This window comes from Marmota marmota, unplaced genomic scaffold (assembly GCF_001458135.2).
Source record: "Marmota marmota marmota unplaced genomic scaffold, marMar, whole genome shotgun sequence".
Taxonomy (NCBI): domain Eukaryota; kingdom Metazoa; phylum Chordata; class Mammalia; order Rodentia; family Sciuridae; genus Marmota; species Marmota marmota.
In genome coordinates this window covers 11,641,746-11,656,043 of record NW_026000019.1, presented here as the reverse complement: position 1 = coordinate 11,656,043, position 14,298 = coordinate 11,641,746, and the positions used below count along the sequence as shown (strand labels likewise).

The following is a 14,298-nucleotide window of genomic DNA, read 5'->3' as shown; positions in this document are numbered from 1 at the left end:
AGGGGGCACAACTGAAAGTCAGGATTGGGGACACCTTAAAAATCTGACCTGAATTGTCAACTTTTTCTTTACTTGTTTAATAAACCAACATCAATTCTTTTCAAAAGAATAGACCATAATTGAATCTTAAAAGAAAATAATAAAATAAACAAGGAGAGAAATGAATTACAGTAGATGGGGTAGAGAGAGAAGATGGGAGGGGAGGGGAGGGGGGATAGTTGAAGATAGGAAAGGTAGCAGAGTACAACAGTCACTAATATGGCATTATGTAAAAATGTGGATGTGTAACCGATGTGATTCTGCAATCTGTATTTGGGGTAAAAATGGGAGTTCATAACCCACTTGAATCTAATGTATGAAATATGATATGTCAAGAGCTCTGTAATGTTTTGAACAACCAATAATATAAATAAATAAATAAAAAGAAAATAATAAGACAAAAAAGAAGAACAGCTTTGGAAGTTAATAGCATTACTCTTAAACCATATTTTGGGAAGAAGGTATAGGTGGGTGACCTTACAAACTTCACTCTCCACAATTACAGAAGGAAGGACCAGATTATACTTCAATTTAGTAACCAACCACTGAGCACAAGAATTATTCTTTATGTATCTTGATTATTTGATACTCTTCAATTGAGAAAAGGAAATTTGAGATTTGAACCTCAGCTATGTCTCCTAAGCCTGATTTGAGTCTTTGTCAAACACTCACTGAAATCATTTCAATTTAGGGAACACTCCACTTGCCACACTGTGCATTAGGATGGAAGGCTTGGGTCTGTTTGAGCTCTATTCTAAGTCTTGTCTTTATTAGGAAGCTGCTTGGAAAATTGGGAAAAGTCAAGTTCATCTTCTTACCTCACAACATGGGAAATAAGTCTTATAGAGAAAATTACAGCCATACAGTTCTGGCATTAGATTTTCATGCCTTTTTATCCTAAAGAGGAGAAACTGAGGCCTAGGTAACTTGTAACTTGCTGAAGTCAGGTTAGGACAGCATTCCACAACCTAAATGTACTTCCAAGGTGCCATTCCTTTGAGCACATTTCTCTGGTCCCCTTCTTTCAGTGTCCTTAGCCTGTGGGTGGAGTTCCTGGGCCACCACTTCTAAAATAATGAAATTCCTACCAAACTACTGAAGAAAGTACAGAGTACAGGGACTGACCAGTTTACCCGAAAGTCTTATATTACAGTTTACCCAGTGACTTCGGTATAGTGACCATTCTGTGTACATTTTCTTTGTGAATAACCAAGATATGAGAAAATAGGTGCTATGTAGCTGGTTCTCTTTGAAGGGATCTTTGGAGGGGCTAGAGTGTAGCTCTGTGGTAGAGAACATGCTTAGTGTGCTCAAGGCCCTGCTTTCCACTGCCAGCATCACACACACACACACACACACACACACACAAACACACAGGTGGACGGACACAAGTCAGTAGGGTAAAGTAATCTTTGGAGATTATTAGTCACATATAATAATCTTTCCTTAGTTTCATTTTAAGAATCTGGGATTTTCCTAGATCGTTTTTGTTTCCTATTCTCAATGCATATGTAGATCTCTAGATTGATTGAAGCTTTTTAAAAGTTTAGGAAATTATAGCCCAATTATATTGTTGTCTGTGCATGTACAAATATGTAACAACAAATCTCATCATTAAGTACAACTGTAATGCACCCATAAAAAATGTGGAAAGAGAAAAAGAAAAAAAATGTTTAGACAATTTGGCACTCTGATCAAAAACTTATTTGGGTCAGAATGCTCTTTGGTATTTTTCCCAAAGAAATCCTCAACTGGATCCAGTTTTTCCTGCCTCACCCCTAACCCCATTAATTGATTCGGGTCCCTGTTTATTTCACCTTTGTGTGCCAAATTTTAATGGGAAATAGCCCTAGGGTGTTTTTTGGATGCTTGGGCAATATTTAGTCTGCTTCTGTACTTTTCCTGCCCTCCATCTGCCTCTCACTTTTTTTTTTTTTTTTGGTACCAGGGACTGAACCTGGGGTGCTTAACCACTGAGACACATCCCAGCCTTTTTAATTTTCTATTTTAAATTAGGGTCTCACTAAGACTAAGTTGCTTTGGGCCTTGCTAAATTGCTAAAGCTGCCTTTGAACTTGGGATCCTCCTGCCTCAGCCTCCCTAGTGATTGGGATTACAGGTGTGACCCGTGCACCTGGTCCTCTCCCACTTTTAAAACAAGTTCTTAGGAGACTTGTGTACTGGGATTGAAGAACGAATTGCTTGTCCCCAGGCTATGGGAACCTAGTGCCCTCTGGTGGAATTTTGTGAGGATTACAAACTTGTTCCCCAAGCATGAGTGGCAAGTTTTTTCTTAACTGTCCAAGGGGTGGGCTTTTCTGTTACATCTTATATACGGTAAATTAATAATACGCAAGTGCAGTTGCTTATGTGGCTATTTGAGAGAGATTATGTTGGGATTGTTGCATGATTATAAGAGGTTTATCCTTACAAAACGAGACCTCAAGTGCCTGGAAATGGGCGGTTAACAGCATTTGTGCTTGTTCATCCTCTATCATCAATGTGTAAGAGAGGTGAAGAGAAAGGAGGACCCCAAAGAAAGGCAGTTGATCAGAGTCTGGGAAGCGAAAATAAAAGGGAAGTGCAATGGCTGGAAGGCTTAGTCACAAACAGGTCTCTGCCCTCACTTGGATCTGAACACAGAGATCTAACACTGAGCCAAAGGTTGAGAGTAGGCCAGATTCATTCTCATTCCCAGAGGCGAGGGGCCGTGGTGAGGGTAGGACAGCAAGTGTAACATAAGCACCCCCTTCAGGGGTGTCCAGCGCATATACACCGTGCTGCTTCCTCCACCTGGGCCTTCTGGCTGAACTGCCCCCTACCCTTCCTTTCTTCTTCCTTTCCTTCCTCCCTCCTTATTTCATTTTGAGGATTACTTCCTTCTCCATTTCCCTTGTCAAAGTCACTATGGCCTGAAGGACACAGTCACAGATTTGGGTCTAGCACACCTGCGTTTGAACTCCTGTCCAGCCTTATGGCAGCTCTGAGACTAGAGCAAATCAATAGAAACAGTTGTGAGGATTTTTTTTTAAATCAATCATAGTAAACAGTTTGGAAACAGGTTACTAGATTTTACTATCCCCAAGAGCCAGGAAGAAAGTCAGTCCGTTACTAAGTCAGTGACTCAAGATTTAGGACTGCTGGTGTGGCCCAGAGGTTCACGAACCCTCTGACCTGTCTGTAACATATCTAGAAGGCACAGGGGGATGTTCTGGAACAAATTAGCCTTTAGTAAGCATCGCTATGTCTCATAGTTGGCATAAACTTTAGGACATTTTGTAACCCAAATATAGCAAAGTTTCTACCCTCTCTGCACCTACACATGTGTCAGTGAGGAAAAACCTCCCCAAGGGAAATGATTTCCCCAAACAGAACAAAACAAAGTGAATCAGATGTATGGGGAAAATAGCAAAGTGGATTTGATGAAAGTGCCTGAGAATTCAAGAGTTCTTGGAGAAGGCTGCCTTGGAGATGTTCAGAGGGGTGGAGGTGGAGGTGGGGTTTATGCTGAATATCTAATCAGATGGTAAAACTGTGACCAGGTATGACTTTCTGTAACTTTCTGTGAGATGCAAGGGATGGAAATTTGTGAAGACCTAAAGATTGTGTCCAATACATTACATGTACAAGGGTGGCAATGGTGAAAGAGATAAGCTTTGACGACAGAGTAATAAAAAATGAAGTCGAGAAAGTACTGAGCATTTAAATGCTATTAAAACTTGAATTGTGCAAATTCAAGTTATTTTTTAAAGTCACTTTATGCATAAAATTCTGAAATGTACCAAACCTTAAAAGTTGGGTGTAAGCGGGGGGAGGCAAAAAGGGCATAATTTCAAACTGTGTACATCCATTATAAATCCCATTGGTGAGCACACACAATACCCACTGAAACAGGATGAGGCTTGGATGATTCCAGTTTTTAATTATCAGAAATCTTTATTCCCTCAGGTAAAAGCAGTCACAGGTGCCTGGAGAAGCAGCATCGATGGAATACCTGGGGGACTCTAATGCGCCCTCTGCAGAGACTCCTCCCTTCAAAGCCCTTCTATTGCATTCTCTTCTTTTGAGGCTCTGCTTGCATGCTGATTTATTCCCCTGATCCTCTTCCTCCCTCTCCCCAAATTCCATAAACATCCCTTTCTTAGGACTCTCCTTATCTCAGCAGTGATATCTCAGAGACAGCAAATACATCAACTGCTGTCTTCTATGGCTGTTACCTTTATTGGGGAACAAAAAAAGGATGTCACACATGAGGCTGAGAGGACCCATGGGGGAAGAGGAGATGGGGTGAAGTATGTGCCAGGCACTCTAGGCTTTGTCTCGAGGTGAGCTCTTTGCAAGCAGAGGAGCCTGGTCTTCCTTCTCTGGCTGCTCTATTTCCTGCAACAGCCTGTAGAGGGGCTCTGGAGTGCTCTTGTGATAGGGAGCTTTTTTAGACCCCATCATCTTCAAGCTGGAGTAGTAACAACGATGCCAAAAGTAAGAGAAGCCATAGATTCCAAACAGGCACAAGGCGTCACACATCACGTGCCAGCAGAAGAAGGTGGTGACAAACATGAGGTCATTCATGTCATCATCGTCCCATGGGTAGCCAGAGACTGGTCTGTACAGAATAAAGCCTGCCTGTATCAGCCAGGAGCCCATGATCAGAATCAGCAAAGTCTCCATCATCCAGAGTTGAAACATCTCAGGAGCCCAGAGTTCTACAGTTAACACCAGCAATAGCAGGAACACCACCAAGATGAGCAGATAATGAACTTGCAGCTCAATCCCCGATGACTCCTTAACATGTGACACCATCAGTAGCAGGAGCTCATAAAAAGACAGGACCAGGGCACCTTTTTCTAGGGCCACACACCTCTGAGGGAGCATGTTCTTGCTCATGACATCTACACAGCCGTTGAGTATGAGGAGGGTGAACATGGTGAGGTGCTGCCACTCTTTGGGGTACAGAAACCTTGGTGGCAGCTCCCTGTTCATCAGTTTCAATGCTCCATGAGTGCAGCTGATCTCATAAATCACTAAGAGGGAGCCAGCCATTATCTTCAACAAACCTTCGCTGGATAGTTTCCACAGCCTGGCCCATCTCCCTTTATTCTTAGGAGACCACAAAGGATACAGGAGAGAGTCGTTGAATATCACAGCTCTGGAGACCACTATTGCTTGATACAGTCCATGCAAAACCAGAAGCAGACCTGGACATACATGACCAATAAAGGTTCCCATTGAGGTACAGACTCAGAACTCAGGCCTGCCACACCTGGTGGGGCCACTTCAGGTCCTGGGCTTTGGAAAGAAGTGCCTTCCACCTGCTTTTATTATCTCATTCCACCTTCTGCTTCCCCACAGAGAGGAAACATTTCTTGAGACAGACCTACACATTTGCGGAATATGGCCTCATTATTCCATCCCACTCGGGTACATTGGGAACAATCTGGCTTCTACCAAAGAAGGAAGCTGTGAAATGGGCATTCAGGGGCTCCTCTCCACAGCCCTTGAGGAGCTGCTAGTGGTATGGGTTCCTGTCTCCCATGTCTTCCTTACTCTTGTCCTCCCTGGTGCTCAGAGGAGAAGGGCAGAGGGAAATGGAGTGGGGTCAGGTTGGGGTATCCAGAGAAAGCCTGGACACTCAGCAACTCCTGAGGATCCTTCAGGACTTCTGAGACATGGCTTTTGTCCCAACATAAAGTCAGATATTTTTGTGGACACATTTATAGTCATTTGGATATGTGGCCATGTAGTTCATACTTAGCCTCTCCCTGGCGTTTCTATTCTCTGTGACAGCCACATCTTGCAGACCACAATGAATGCTCCCTTCACCTCCTCTCCTTACCTTCAGATATGCCCCCTCATCACTTTAACAGATGTACTGGCCTGTAAATGAACCTCCAAAGCCACCCTTTGAAATTGATTTTAGGGGGCCTCTGGTGGTTTTGTAGTGTGTCATCATAACTTAAAACATGATTCCCAGAATGCTCTTCCCTGGAGGGCTTCACGTTCGGGTTGACTCCAAGGGACATTTTCCTGAGAACCTGGGAGTGGAAGTGAGGCCAGCAGCACAAGTACACCCTTAAGGTGGGGAGTGCAGGACACCACTGTAGCCCATGCATTCTCTAACGGTCCTGCTGGGGGCCTCCAGGTGTGGGCAGGACCCAGGCTTATCGCTCCCCCCAGCTTCTCCTTGGCGGGAAGAGCACCTGATTCTTGTGCAGGTTGCCTGCCACTGAGGTCGTGAGAGACAGATGGCTCCAGTTTGTCTTGGTCTTACGTTTCCATTTGTCCTTGCTTGTCATACTTCACACCTAGAGTCGTATTCTTCCTTACTGTTGTCACTTGAAATGACGTCAGGCCCACCACTCAATCCACTCAACCTTCCACAGCAACAGTCTTCCACAAACTTTGTCACCAGCTTCCACAGATAGGGAAGGTCTACTTTTTTGAGGGTTGTTTGTTTGTTTGTTTCGTTTTTTGCAATACTGGAGACTGAACCTAGGGATGCTCTATTGATGAGCTCATTGTATGTTGTATTGGGAGATAGTGTCTCCCTAAGTTTCATAGGCTGGTCTCAAATTTGCAATCCATCCGCCTCAGCTTCCCGAGTAGCTGGGATTACAGGTGTGCGCACAGTGCCAAGCAGCTGTACCTTTCTTAAATCATCTATGTGCTGTATCACTCACTTCATAGTCTACCATTCATCCTTAACTAACACAAGAAATTAAGGTATAGTTCTTTAACTGTACATACCAATGTAGCTAGAAACTGGCTGTTGATATTTTAATGTGAACTCACCCATCATCAGCTTCATTTTTCTAGTTGACTAATGTTTAATGCACCTAGGAATAGTCATGTGTCCCGACCAGCAGGACACATCAACGAGGGCAGCGAACCTAGATGGGGAGGAATGAAGGGACAAGAGACACAGAAGGATGACAGCAAGACAGGAGTTCTGATCAAGCTGCAAACTTTTATTGTTCACACAGGGGTATTTATATGCTGGGGATGGGGAAGCTCTCTTATCGGCAGTTGCTGGATGTCTGCACAAGGTGAGATAACCGCAGGATGTTTCAGGAAGATAGGTGGTCGCAGGATGTCTCAGGGAGATAGATGGCTGCAGGGTGTCTCCCAGGCAGGATGTCTCCCAGGGGGCTATTTCTTGTAAATGTCAGGCTATTCTTTGAAGGAGAACTTCCTTCTAGCCCCTGACAGTCGTGGATATTGGGAAACCGGCAGTGAGCACAGGTAGAAGGGATGGTGGAGAACCTGGTACAAGAGCATGTGAAGCCTTCATAGGGTACCTTAACAGTTCTGGGCTTGTTGCAGAGTGTGCAGGGAATAGGAGTGTGTCTGGGAGTGGTAGGGATCCTGAGGAAACAGGAAGGCCATCAGATGGTGAACCATGCTGACTTCAAGCTTCTGCATAAACCAATATCCTCACTACAAGCACTGTTGTAGGCAGAGCCGAGGCACTGCATACTGTGGGCGCCCCATTGGGAAGAAGGAGGGTTTACTCATCTGTAGTACGTACTTACAGACCAGAATGCCCAACACTGCCTGAGCCCTCAAGCCGATCCAGTGTAAGTATTCCTTAATTTAGGACGGGGTTATATCCTAAGGAACCCATCAGAGATGAAAACAGATTAAATAGAAAATGCAGTTGATACCGCCTACCTACTGACCATGATAGCAAGTGTACTGTAGAGTTCTATTGTTTGCTCTTGTGATTGTGAAATTGACTGTGAGCTGTGGCCCCATCCAGCATCTGAGGCAGAATCACCATATGTGTCAGTAGCCCAGGGAACCATCAAAACACAGTATCTGTTATTCAGTTTCTACTAAATGCATGTTGCTTTTGTAATATTATAAAGTTGAAAAGTATTGGGTTGAACCTTCATAGTCAGGGACTGTCTCCACCTATTCTTTCTCAAGTGTGCTTAATGCCAGGAAACTTAAACTTCTCTGTCTCCCCTTAAGGATGGCAATAATTCAGATTGCCTTTGCCACTGAGAAATTTGGTGGGACTGGAGAATTGAATTCGAACACATCTGAAAAAAGCTTTGTTCTGCCTTCTGAAGGGATCTACTTTGCTCATTAAATTTCAAATTTTAGATGTTTCTATTTAATGTATAGTCACTGTTGGAAAAGCAGGTGAACTATATTGGAAAAAGATACACTCAAAACTACCTCTTACCCCACAGCCTGGCAGTGACCCTTGCTGTTAGTGAGGTAGAAAGACGGTTTTAATAAGGATATGAGGAAGTGGAAAATACATTTGGGTTCTAGTTCCATTTCTCTCCTGATTTGCTGAAAATCATATCTTTACCTCAACAAACAAAGAAAAAAAAAGTATATTGGACTTGATTTTACATGGATGTTGTTACGTAGAGGGAAACATTGATCATCTTTTTCCTTCCTACCTTTGGTGAATTATCCAAACCCTTAGAAAGCACTGTAGAGTCCAATGCTCAGAGGGAGGCAGTTCAAGGGGAAAATCTGCCCGTGACAGTTGCTGTGTTAATCAGGGAGGAGAGAACCCCAGGTGCTCTCCTTGGTTCTTGGGTTTGCTCTGGTAAAATCATAGGATCCAAGTATCATCAGGTCCAGACCAGGGAACCTGTGGCTTGCAGGCAAAAGAGCTGCCTCTGTCCCACAATCATTCCCCCAGCTGTGCCTGTCCACTATGTGCAGGCCATCTGTGGTCAGAAAGGAAGAGAGAACAGCAGCGCTGACCCAACAGCAATGGGAGGTTGCAAGTGCAGACAAGTAGACCCACCAAGGTCCCCTCTGGAATGCTCAGGACCCCCCTGCCTTGGCCAGGCATCAAGGATACATGTTATGTGGTTCATTAACACCTGAGCATCCTGATCTCAGGACTTTGAAGATAGGAATCTCCCACAAAAAGCAGAATCTGCCCACAGTAGTGGAGAAGGAAGCCAAGCAGGGTGAATGATTAGCAGAACTGCCAGACTGCCCGCAAGTCTGTGGACACCAGGTACCTGCCGAGTGGTTTCATGGGTGTTTAATGGGGAAGCTGGCTTGACCACAGAAACCTGTGGAGGGTCTTCATGGCCTGGCTGCTCCACAGTGGACTCTCCAGACCTGCCTCCCCTACCAGAGGGTCTCCACATTCCTGAGGGTCCCACAAATGGCTAGTGTCATTTTCTCTGCTTCATGAAATGACAGAGTGAGTAAGAAGGTGCCAGAAATTCATTCAACATGAATTTACTCACTGGTGTGACGGAGCCTGCTGAGTGCCCCAGGGCATACACAGAAGGACATGATAACAAAGAGGGGGTAAAATTTAGTGAAAGTCACCATATCTCAACACACATACTACATATACACTAGAGAATGGTTTAGACCTCTGCTCCATAATATCAAATGTCACTTAGGTAATTTAAATGTTTTCTTCGTGGTGGGGATTAAACCTCACACATGCTACAGAATTCTGCTGAGCTACGTCCCCAATTCCCTAATTTTATATTTTCTAACAACTTCATAAAATAATAAAAAAGCAAAATCAATGATATATCATATTTAATATCTTCAATATGTTATTTCAATAACTAATTCACATAAAATTGTGAACTTCCTTATCTCATGTTAAATCTTCAAACTCCAGTACACGTATCAATTAAGACAAGCCAGATCACAAGTACTCAATAATCACATGGAACCAGTGGCGATCACATTGGATTGCAAAGATTTAGACAGTGTAGAATGACGTGTTGAGTGAATTACATGTTGTAAAGCTTTCTTAAAGGAATATTCCACTGCAGATGTAGACATCTGGTTGGAAATGGCACCTCCAGAGCTACACTATGAACTTCTTAATGGCAATGAGATTTTAATATGATGGTTTCCAGAAGCAAAATTTAATTTAACTCCTTTCTCTTCAAGAGGGACATCATTATCATCAAAAAGTGACTGCAACTCACCATCCTGCAAAGCAGAAATGCACCCCGGAGAGAGGAGGCCAGAGGCTTGCGAGAATCCCACAGAAAATGGGTCCATGGAGACAGCACAAGGTCAGAGACATCCCCTCTGTCCATGCTCCAAGCCCTCATGATATTTCAAGTAGGGGCTACTTTGGGATTGACTTACAAAAACAAGTTTCACAACACATGGGAAACACATTCTAATTTCTTAATTCAAAAGGAAATATATCTTTGATCTTTCCTGGCACATCAGCTCAAAAATTTCCTCATGAAAATTTCCTATAATGTAAGCTTTATACTTCATTGCAAAATCATGACTTGGATTTCACCACTCACCTTGTTGATATCGTGTTCTTTACAACTATCACATTTCAGCAGCTGCAAGTTTCTTTTTCTTCTGGAAGCTTTTGGCAAGAGAGAAACATGTAATCATCCTACCCCGCTATACCTCTATCAACACTAGGACTGTGATGTTTTCTCACACCCATAGATTATTTCTTTTCCAAACCACATATATAGTTGGACGTCAAGATTTATCCTTTGTTCCTTTTCTTCAGGATTCTTTCTTTTTGTTTAAGTTTGAAATTATTTTCATTTAATAATATAAAATATCTTGGCCGGGTGCAGAGGTGCACACCTGTAACCCCAGGTCCCCCAGCAGCTCAAGAGGCTGAGACAGGAGGATAGCAAGTTCAAAGCCAGCCTCAGCAATAGTGAGGCACTAAGCAACTCAGTGAGACCCTGTCTCTAATTTTTAAAAATACAAAATTGGGCTGGGGATATGGCTCAGTGGTTGAGTGCTCCCGAGTTTAATCCCTGGTATACCTCCCCACCCCCATCCCCACCCCCACCCCCCAAAAAATACACACACACACATATCTTGGGAGGAAAAGAAAAACAAAAAATACAAGGGCAAATTTTTACTCCGTGAGATTCTCAGAGCCATCACTGGCTCAGTAGACCCCAAAATGAAACACACACTGTCAAAAAGCATTCAGCCACCAATGAAGATGGCATTACTAGGGATTTGGATCAGTTACACAAAGGAGTCAGAGAATTCCATTGTAGAGGATTCTATTGCTGTTTCCATGGCAATCTTCTGGAATTGGTGCATTTTTTTTTCACCAGACAAATTGAGTCCTTTAAAAACTGCGGACTTGGCTCAACAAACTGCCTTTCCTGATCCTGGATTGCCTGCTTCACCACCACTTAAGAGGCCCCAGAACTTGCTCGAGATTCTTAATTGTGTAGTTGGGGAACCCACCTCCAAATTTCAAATTCCATGTGAGAAATACATCTGTGCTCACTCCACTCCCACAGTGTAGAGGTGCTTGTGGGAGGGAGGGGCCCAGGCAGGGACTACACCTCCCGCTTCCTGGTGGCTGAGTTAGGGCCATCAGAAGAAGGTGTTTAGAGAAGATGTACACCCCCTACGACATGGCCGTTAAGAACTTCCCTCCCATTCCTCACCTTTCCTGTTTAACTTCTGCTGGCGGGTTAGGGAACTTGAGGCCCTACAGAAGAGCAGGACTGAAAGATGGGAGGAGTCTGACTTCTGAAAGACCACATGGAGGAGCGCCTGCCAAACAGGTTGCCTGCATTTGACTTTAAGCATGTGGGAGAAATGGGACCTTGGGCTGTGTTAAGCCAATAAGGCTTAAGCATTTGTCTGTTTTAAGTCGGTTACTATATGCTGACCACTATGTCTCCCTATACTAAGAGGAGAGTAGGAGCTCATGAAAATTCAATCCCTGGACACCAACTTTGTATTTTTTTTTCTTGATTATTTTTAAAAAGTTTTTAATTTGTTCTTTTTCTATATACATGCCAGTAGAGTGTATTTTGACATATTATATTTACATGGAGTATAACTTCCTCTAGGTGGACATCAACTTTGATTTGACAAACTGCTTGACTAATCCCACTGCATCTTCTCCTTTACCTTCACTTTCTCAAATCTGGAATACCTAGGTGCCCTGTCTAATGCAAAGGCTTCCTGGAGCCCAGAAAACTAAACTAGCAAGGGCTTCTTTCTGAGCAACTACAGGGACATGAATATAGGGATAGGCCTGCTCTCAGTCCTTGAGAGCTCTCACTGCCCACAGCATAGGAGTCAGCAACACTGACTCTCCTTCCATCAGGATCCCTGCTTCACTCCTATAACGCGTTCAGGTCCCAGGGCCTCATTTCTCAACGTGATACAGTGTTTCCTGTCACTGACCAGGATAAGCCTTCCCTGAAAATTAAAGTCTCTTATATTGGTTTTTCTATTGCCAGGCAATAAATCAACACAAATTCAGGAGCTCGGGCAACACTCACGTATTATCCCAGGTTCCATGTGTCACAGTTTGATGTGGGTTAACTGAGTCCTCTGCCCAGACTCACCAAACCGATTTCAAGGTGTCAGTCAGGGCTCTGATGCTCATCTGAGTCTCACTGGCTGGTGGAAAATTTGAGTTCTTTTCAGTTCTAAGTCTGAGGCTCTTGTTTTCTTACTGGTGGTTAGCCGGGAGCTTCTCTCTAAAGCAACTTGAAGGGGCTGTCAGTTCCCTGCCATGGATTCCCATATACGACAGGTTATTTTCCTCCTGCCAATGGGAGCCAATCCTTGACAATGCACCTTCTTTTAAAGGGTTCACCTGACTAAGTCAGACCCACTCAGGGAAACTCCCTATGGATCAATTCTAAGTCAACTGATCAGGGACTACTCATAGGAGTGATATTCTAGTACATTCTCTGGCTCCACCTGCACTCAAGGAGAGAGGATCATACAGGGCCTGTGTACTGGGGCAAAATCTTCCAGCTCATCTTGGAGTTCTGCTTGCCACAGCATTCCCTTCTTCTTTGTGTTCATTATCATAAATTGCAACATAATTGTACATCTTTGTGTCTTTCTTATTATGGTACTGTCAATCCTTGCATAGCACCTGGAAAACAGCTCTTTAGGGTTTTTATTAATGGATTAATTAATCCCATGGTTGTCTGGATTGAATGTGGAAGATCCTTTTAATTTATTAGCCATGTTTACATATTAGTCTTCTTCATTGTGTTTTCATTTTTGTGAAACTCAGTTGAGAAACGTATTTTTTTTTTCTTGCCATTGTTTTGATCTCTGGTAGTGAATCTGTTTAAGGACCTCGCCAGCTGTGCAGTGCCTCCGTGCTCTTTCAGGTAGGGGTCCAGTGGGAAATACGTGGAAACTCCAGCTGATAAAGATACCTCTTATGTAGATAGGGGCAAGGTATAGAGACATCACCGGCATAGGCTGGGTAACAGTTGTGCCCTTACTACCTCCAGGCTCCAAGGGATATGGGACATGGGATGGAAGAATTTCCTGTTATGTGTAAGGATTATGTAGTGGGTTGAGTGGTGCCCCAACCCCCATAATAGGTCTAAGTCCTAACCCCAGATTCTGTGCATTCAACCTTATTGAGAAAAAGGAACTTTGCAGTTATAATTAAGCATCTCAAAAATGAGATTATCCTGTATTTAGGGTAAGCCCTAGATCTAATGACAGGTATCCTCCTAAGAAAAAAGGCTGATGGAAATTTAAGACCCAAAGACACACAGAGGAGAAGATAATGTGAAGATGGAGGCAGATCTACAAGGCAAGGAATACCAAAGATGGCTAGCAGCCACCAGAAGCTAGGAGAGAGACATGGAGCAGACTCTCCCTCAGAGCCTTGATTTCAGACTTCTGGCATCCAGCACTGTGGAGCTCTGCATTTCTATTATTTTGGCCTCTAGGTTAATAGTAAATGGTGCCTTGGGACACCAATACAGGTGTCATGGTGGCAGAACAGTACATGGACAGCCTGGGAGCCCCATCCCAGGAGCTCAGAGTAAAACCCTGACCTTGCTCTTCCCCTCACCTCTGGGCCCCTACTGGGGTTCATCATTGGCCACACCCTGCCAGGAATCAGAGGATCAGGTAGCTCACTGATGTGCTAGAGACAAGGTCAGCTTCCTGGGAGAGAGAGAGAGAGTGAGCGGGCCTGTTGGGGAGGCTTAGGAGGGACAGAGGATACACGGCACATCTCTTTTTCAGTTATAGATAGGGTACACATAAATCCTCATTTATCTGGAACAGGTTTGGCTTTTACCTGTTGTCCCAGTTCCCATGTTAAAAGGAATTAATTTTGCCCCTTATCATTCTCACTCAGGCTTGGTTAATTAGAGGGTCAATTTGGTAATAGGTCCACATCCAAGTAGATCTTCATTCAAATGGAGGTGGAAGTTCTGTAGGATATGGTGAGCCAGACAAATTACCTCTCCTGATTGCCCTATGGTCCTAGACATTGTTGACAGGTATAAGACAACTTCA

At 43.8% G+C, this 14,298-nt stretch overlaps 2 protein-coding genes across 4 annotated transcripts in view; one reads left to right on the top strand and one right to left on the bottom strand.

Moving 5' to 3' along the window:
- Window positions 1-4,347: 4,347 nt before the first annotated feature.
- Teddm1 (transmembrane epididymal protein 1) lies at window positions 4,348-5,265 on the bottom strand. Its single transcript, XM_015491730.1, has one exon. The coding sequence runs from the start codon at window positions 5,263-5,265 to the stop codon at window positions 4,348-4,350; it is 918 nt and encodes a 305-aa protein (XP_015347216.1).
- Window positions 5,266-9,932: 4,667 nt separating this feature from the next.
- The window catches only part of LOC107147320 (transmembrane epididymal protein 1-like), a 44,974-nt gene continuing 40,608 nt past the window's right edge, over window positions 9,933-14,298 (top strand). For all 3 annotated transcript variants that reach the window (XR_007349973.1, XR_007349974.1, XM_015491729.2), the window contains exon 1: window positions 9,933-10,064. The gene's annotated coding sequence lies outside the window, so the exon portion shown is untranslated. The remainder of the gene's footprint in view (window positions 10,065-14,298) is intronic.

Bases quoted from the DNA above. Each gene is read 5' to 3' on its own strand.
- Teddm1 (XM_015491730.1), bottom strand. From the start codon at position 5,265: ATGGGAACCTTTATTGGTCATGTATGTCCAGGTCTGCTTCTGGTTTTG.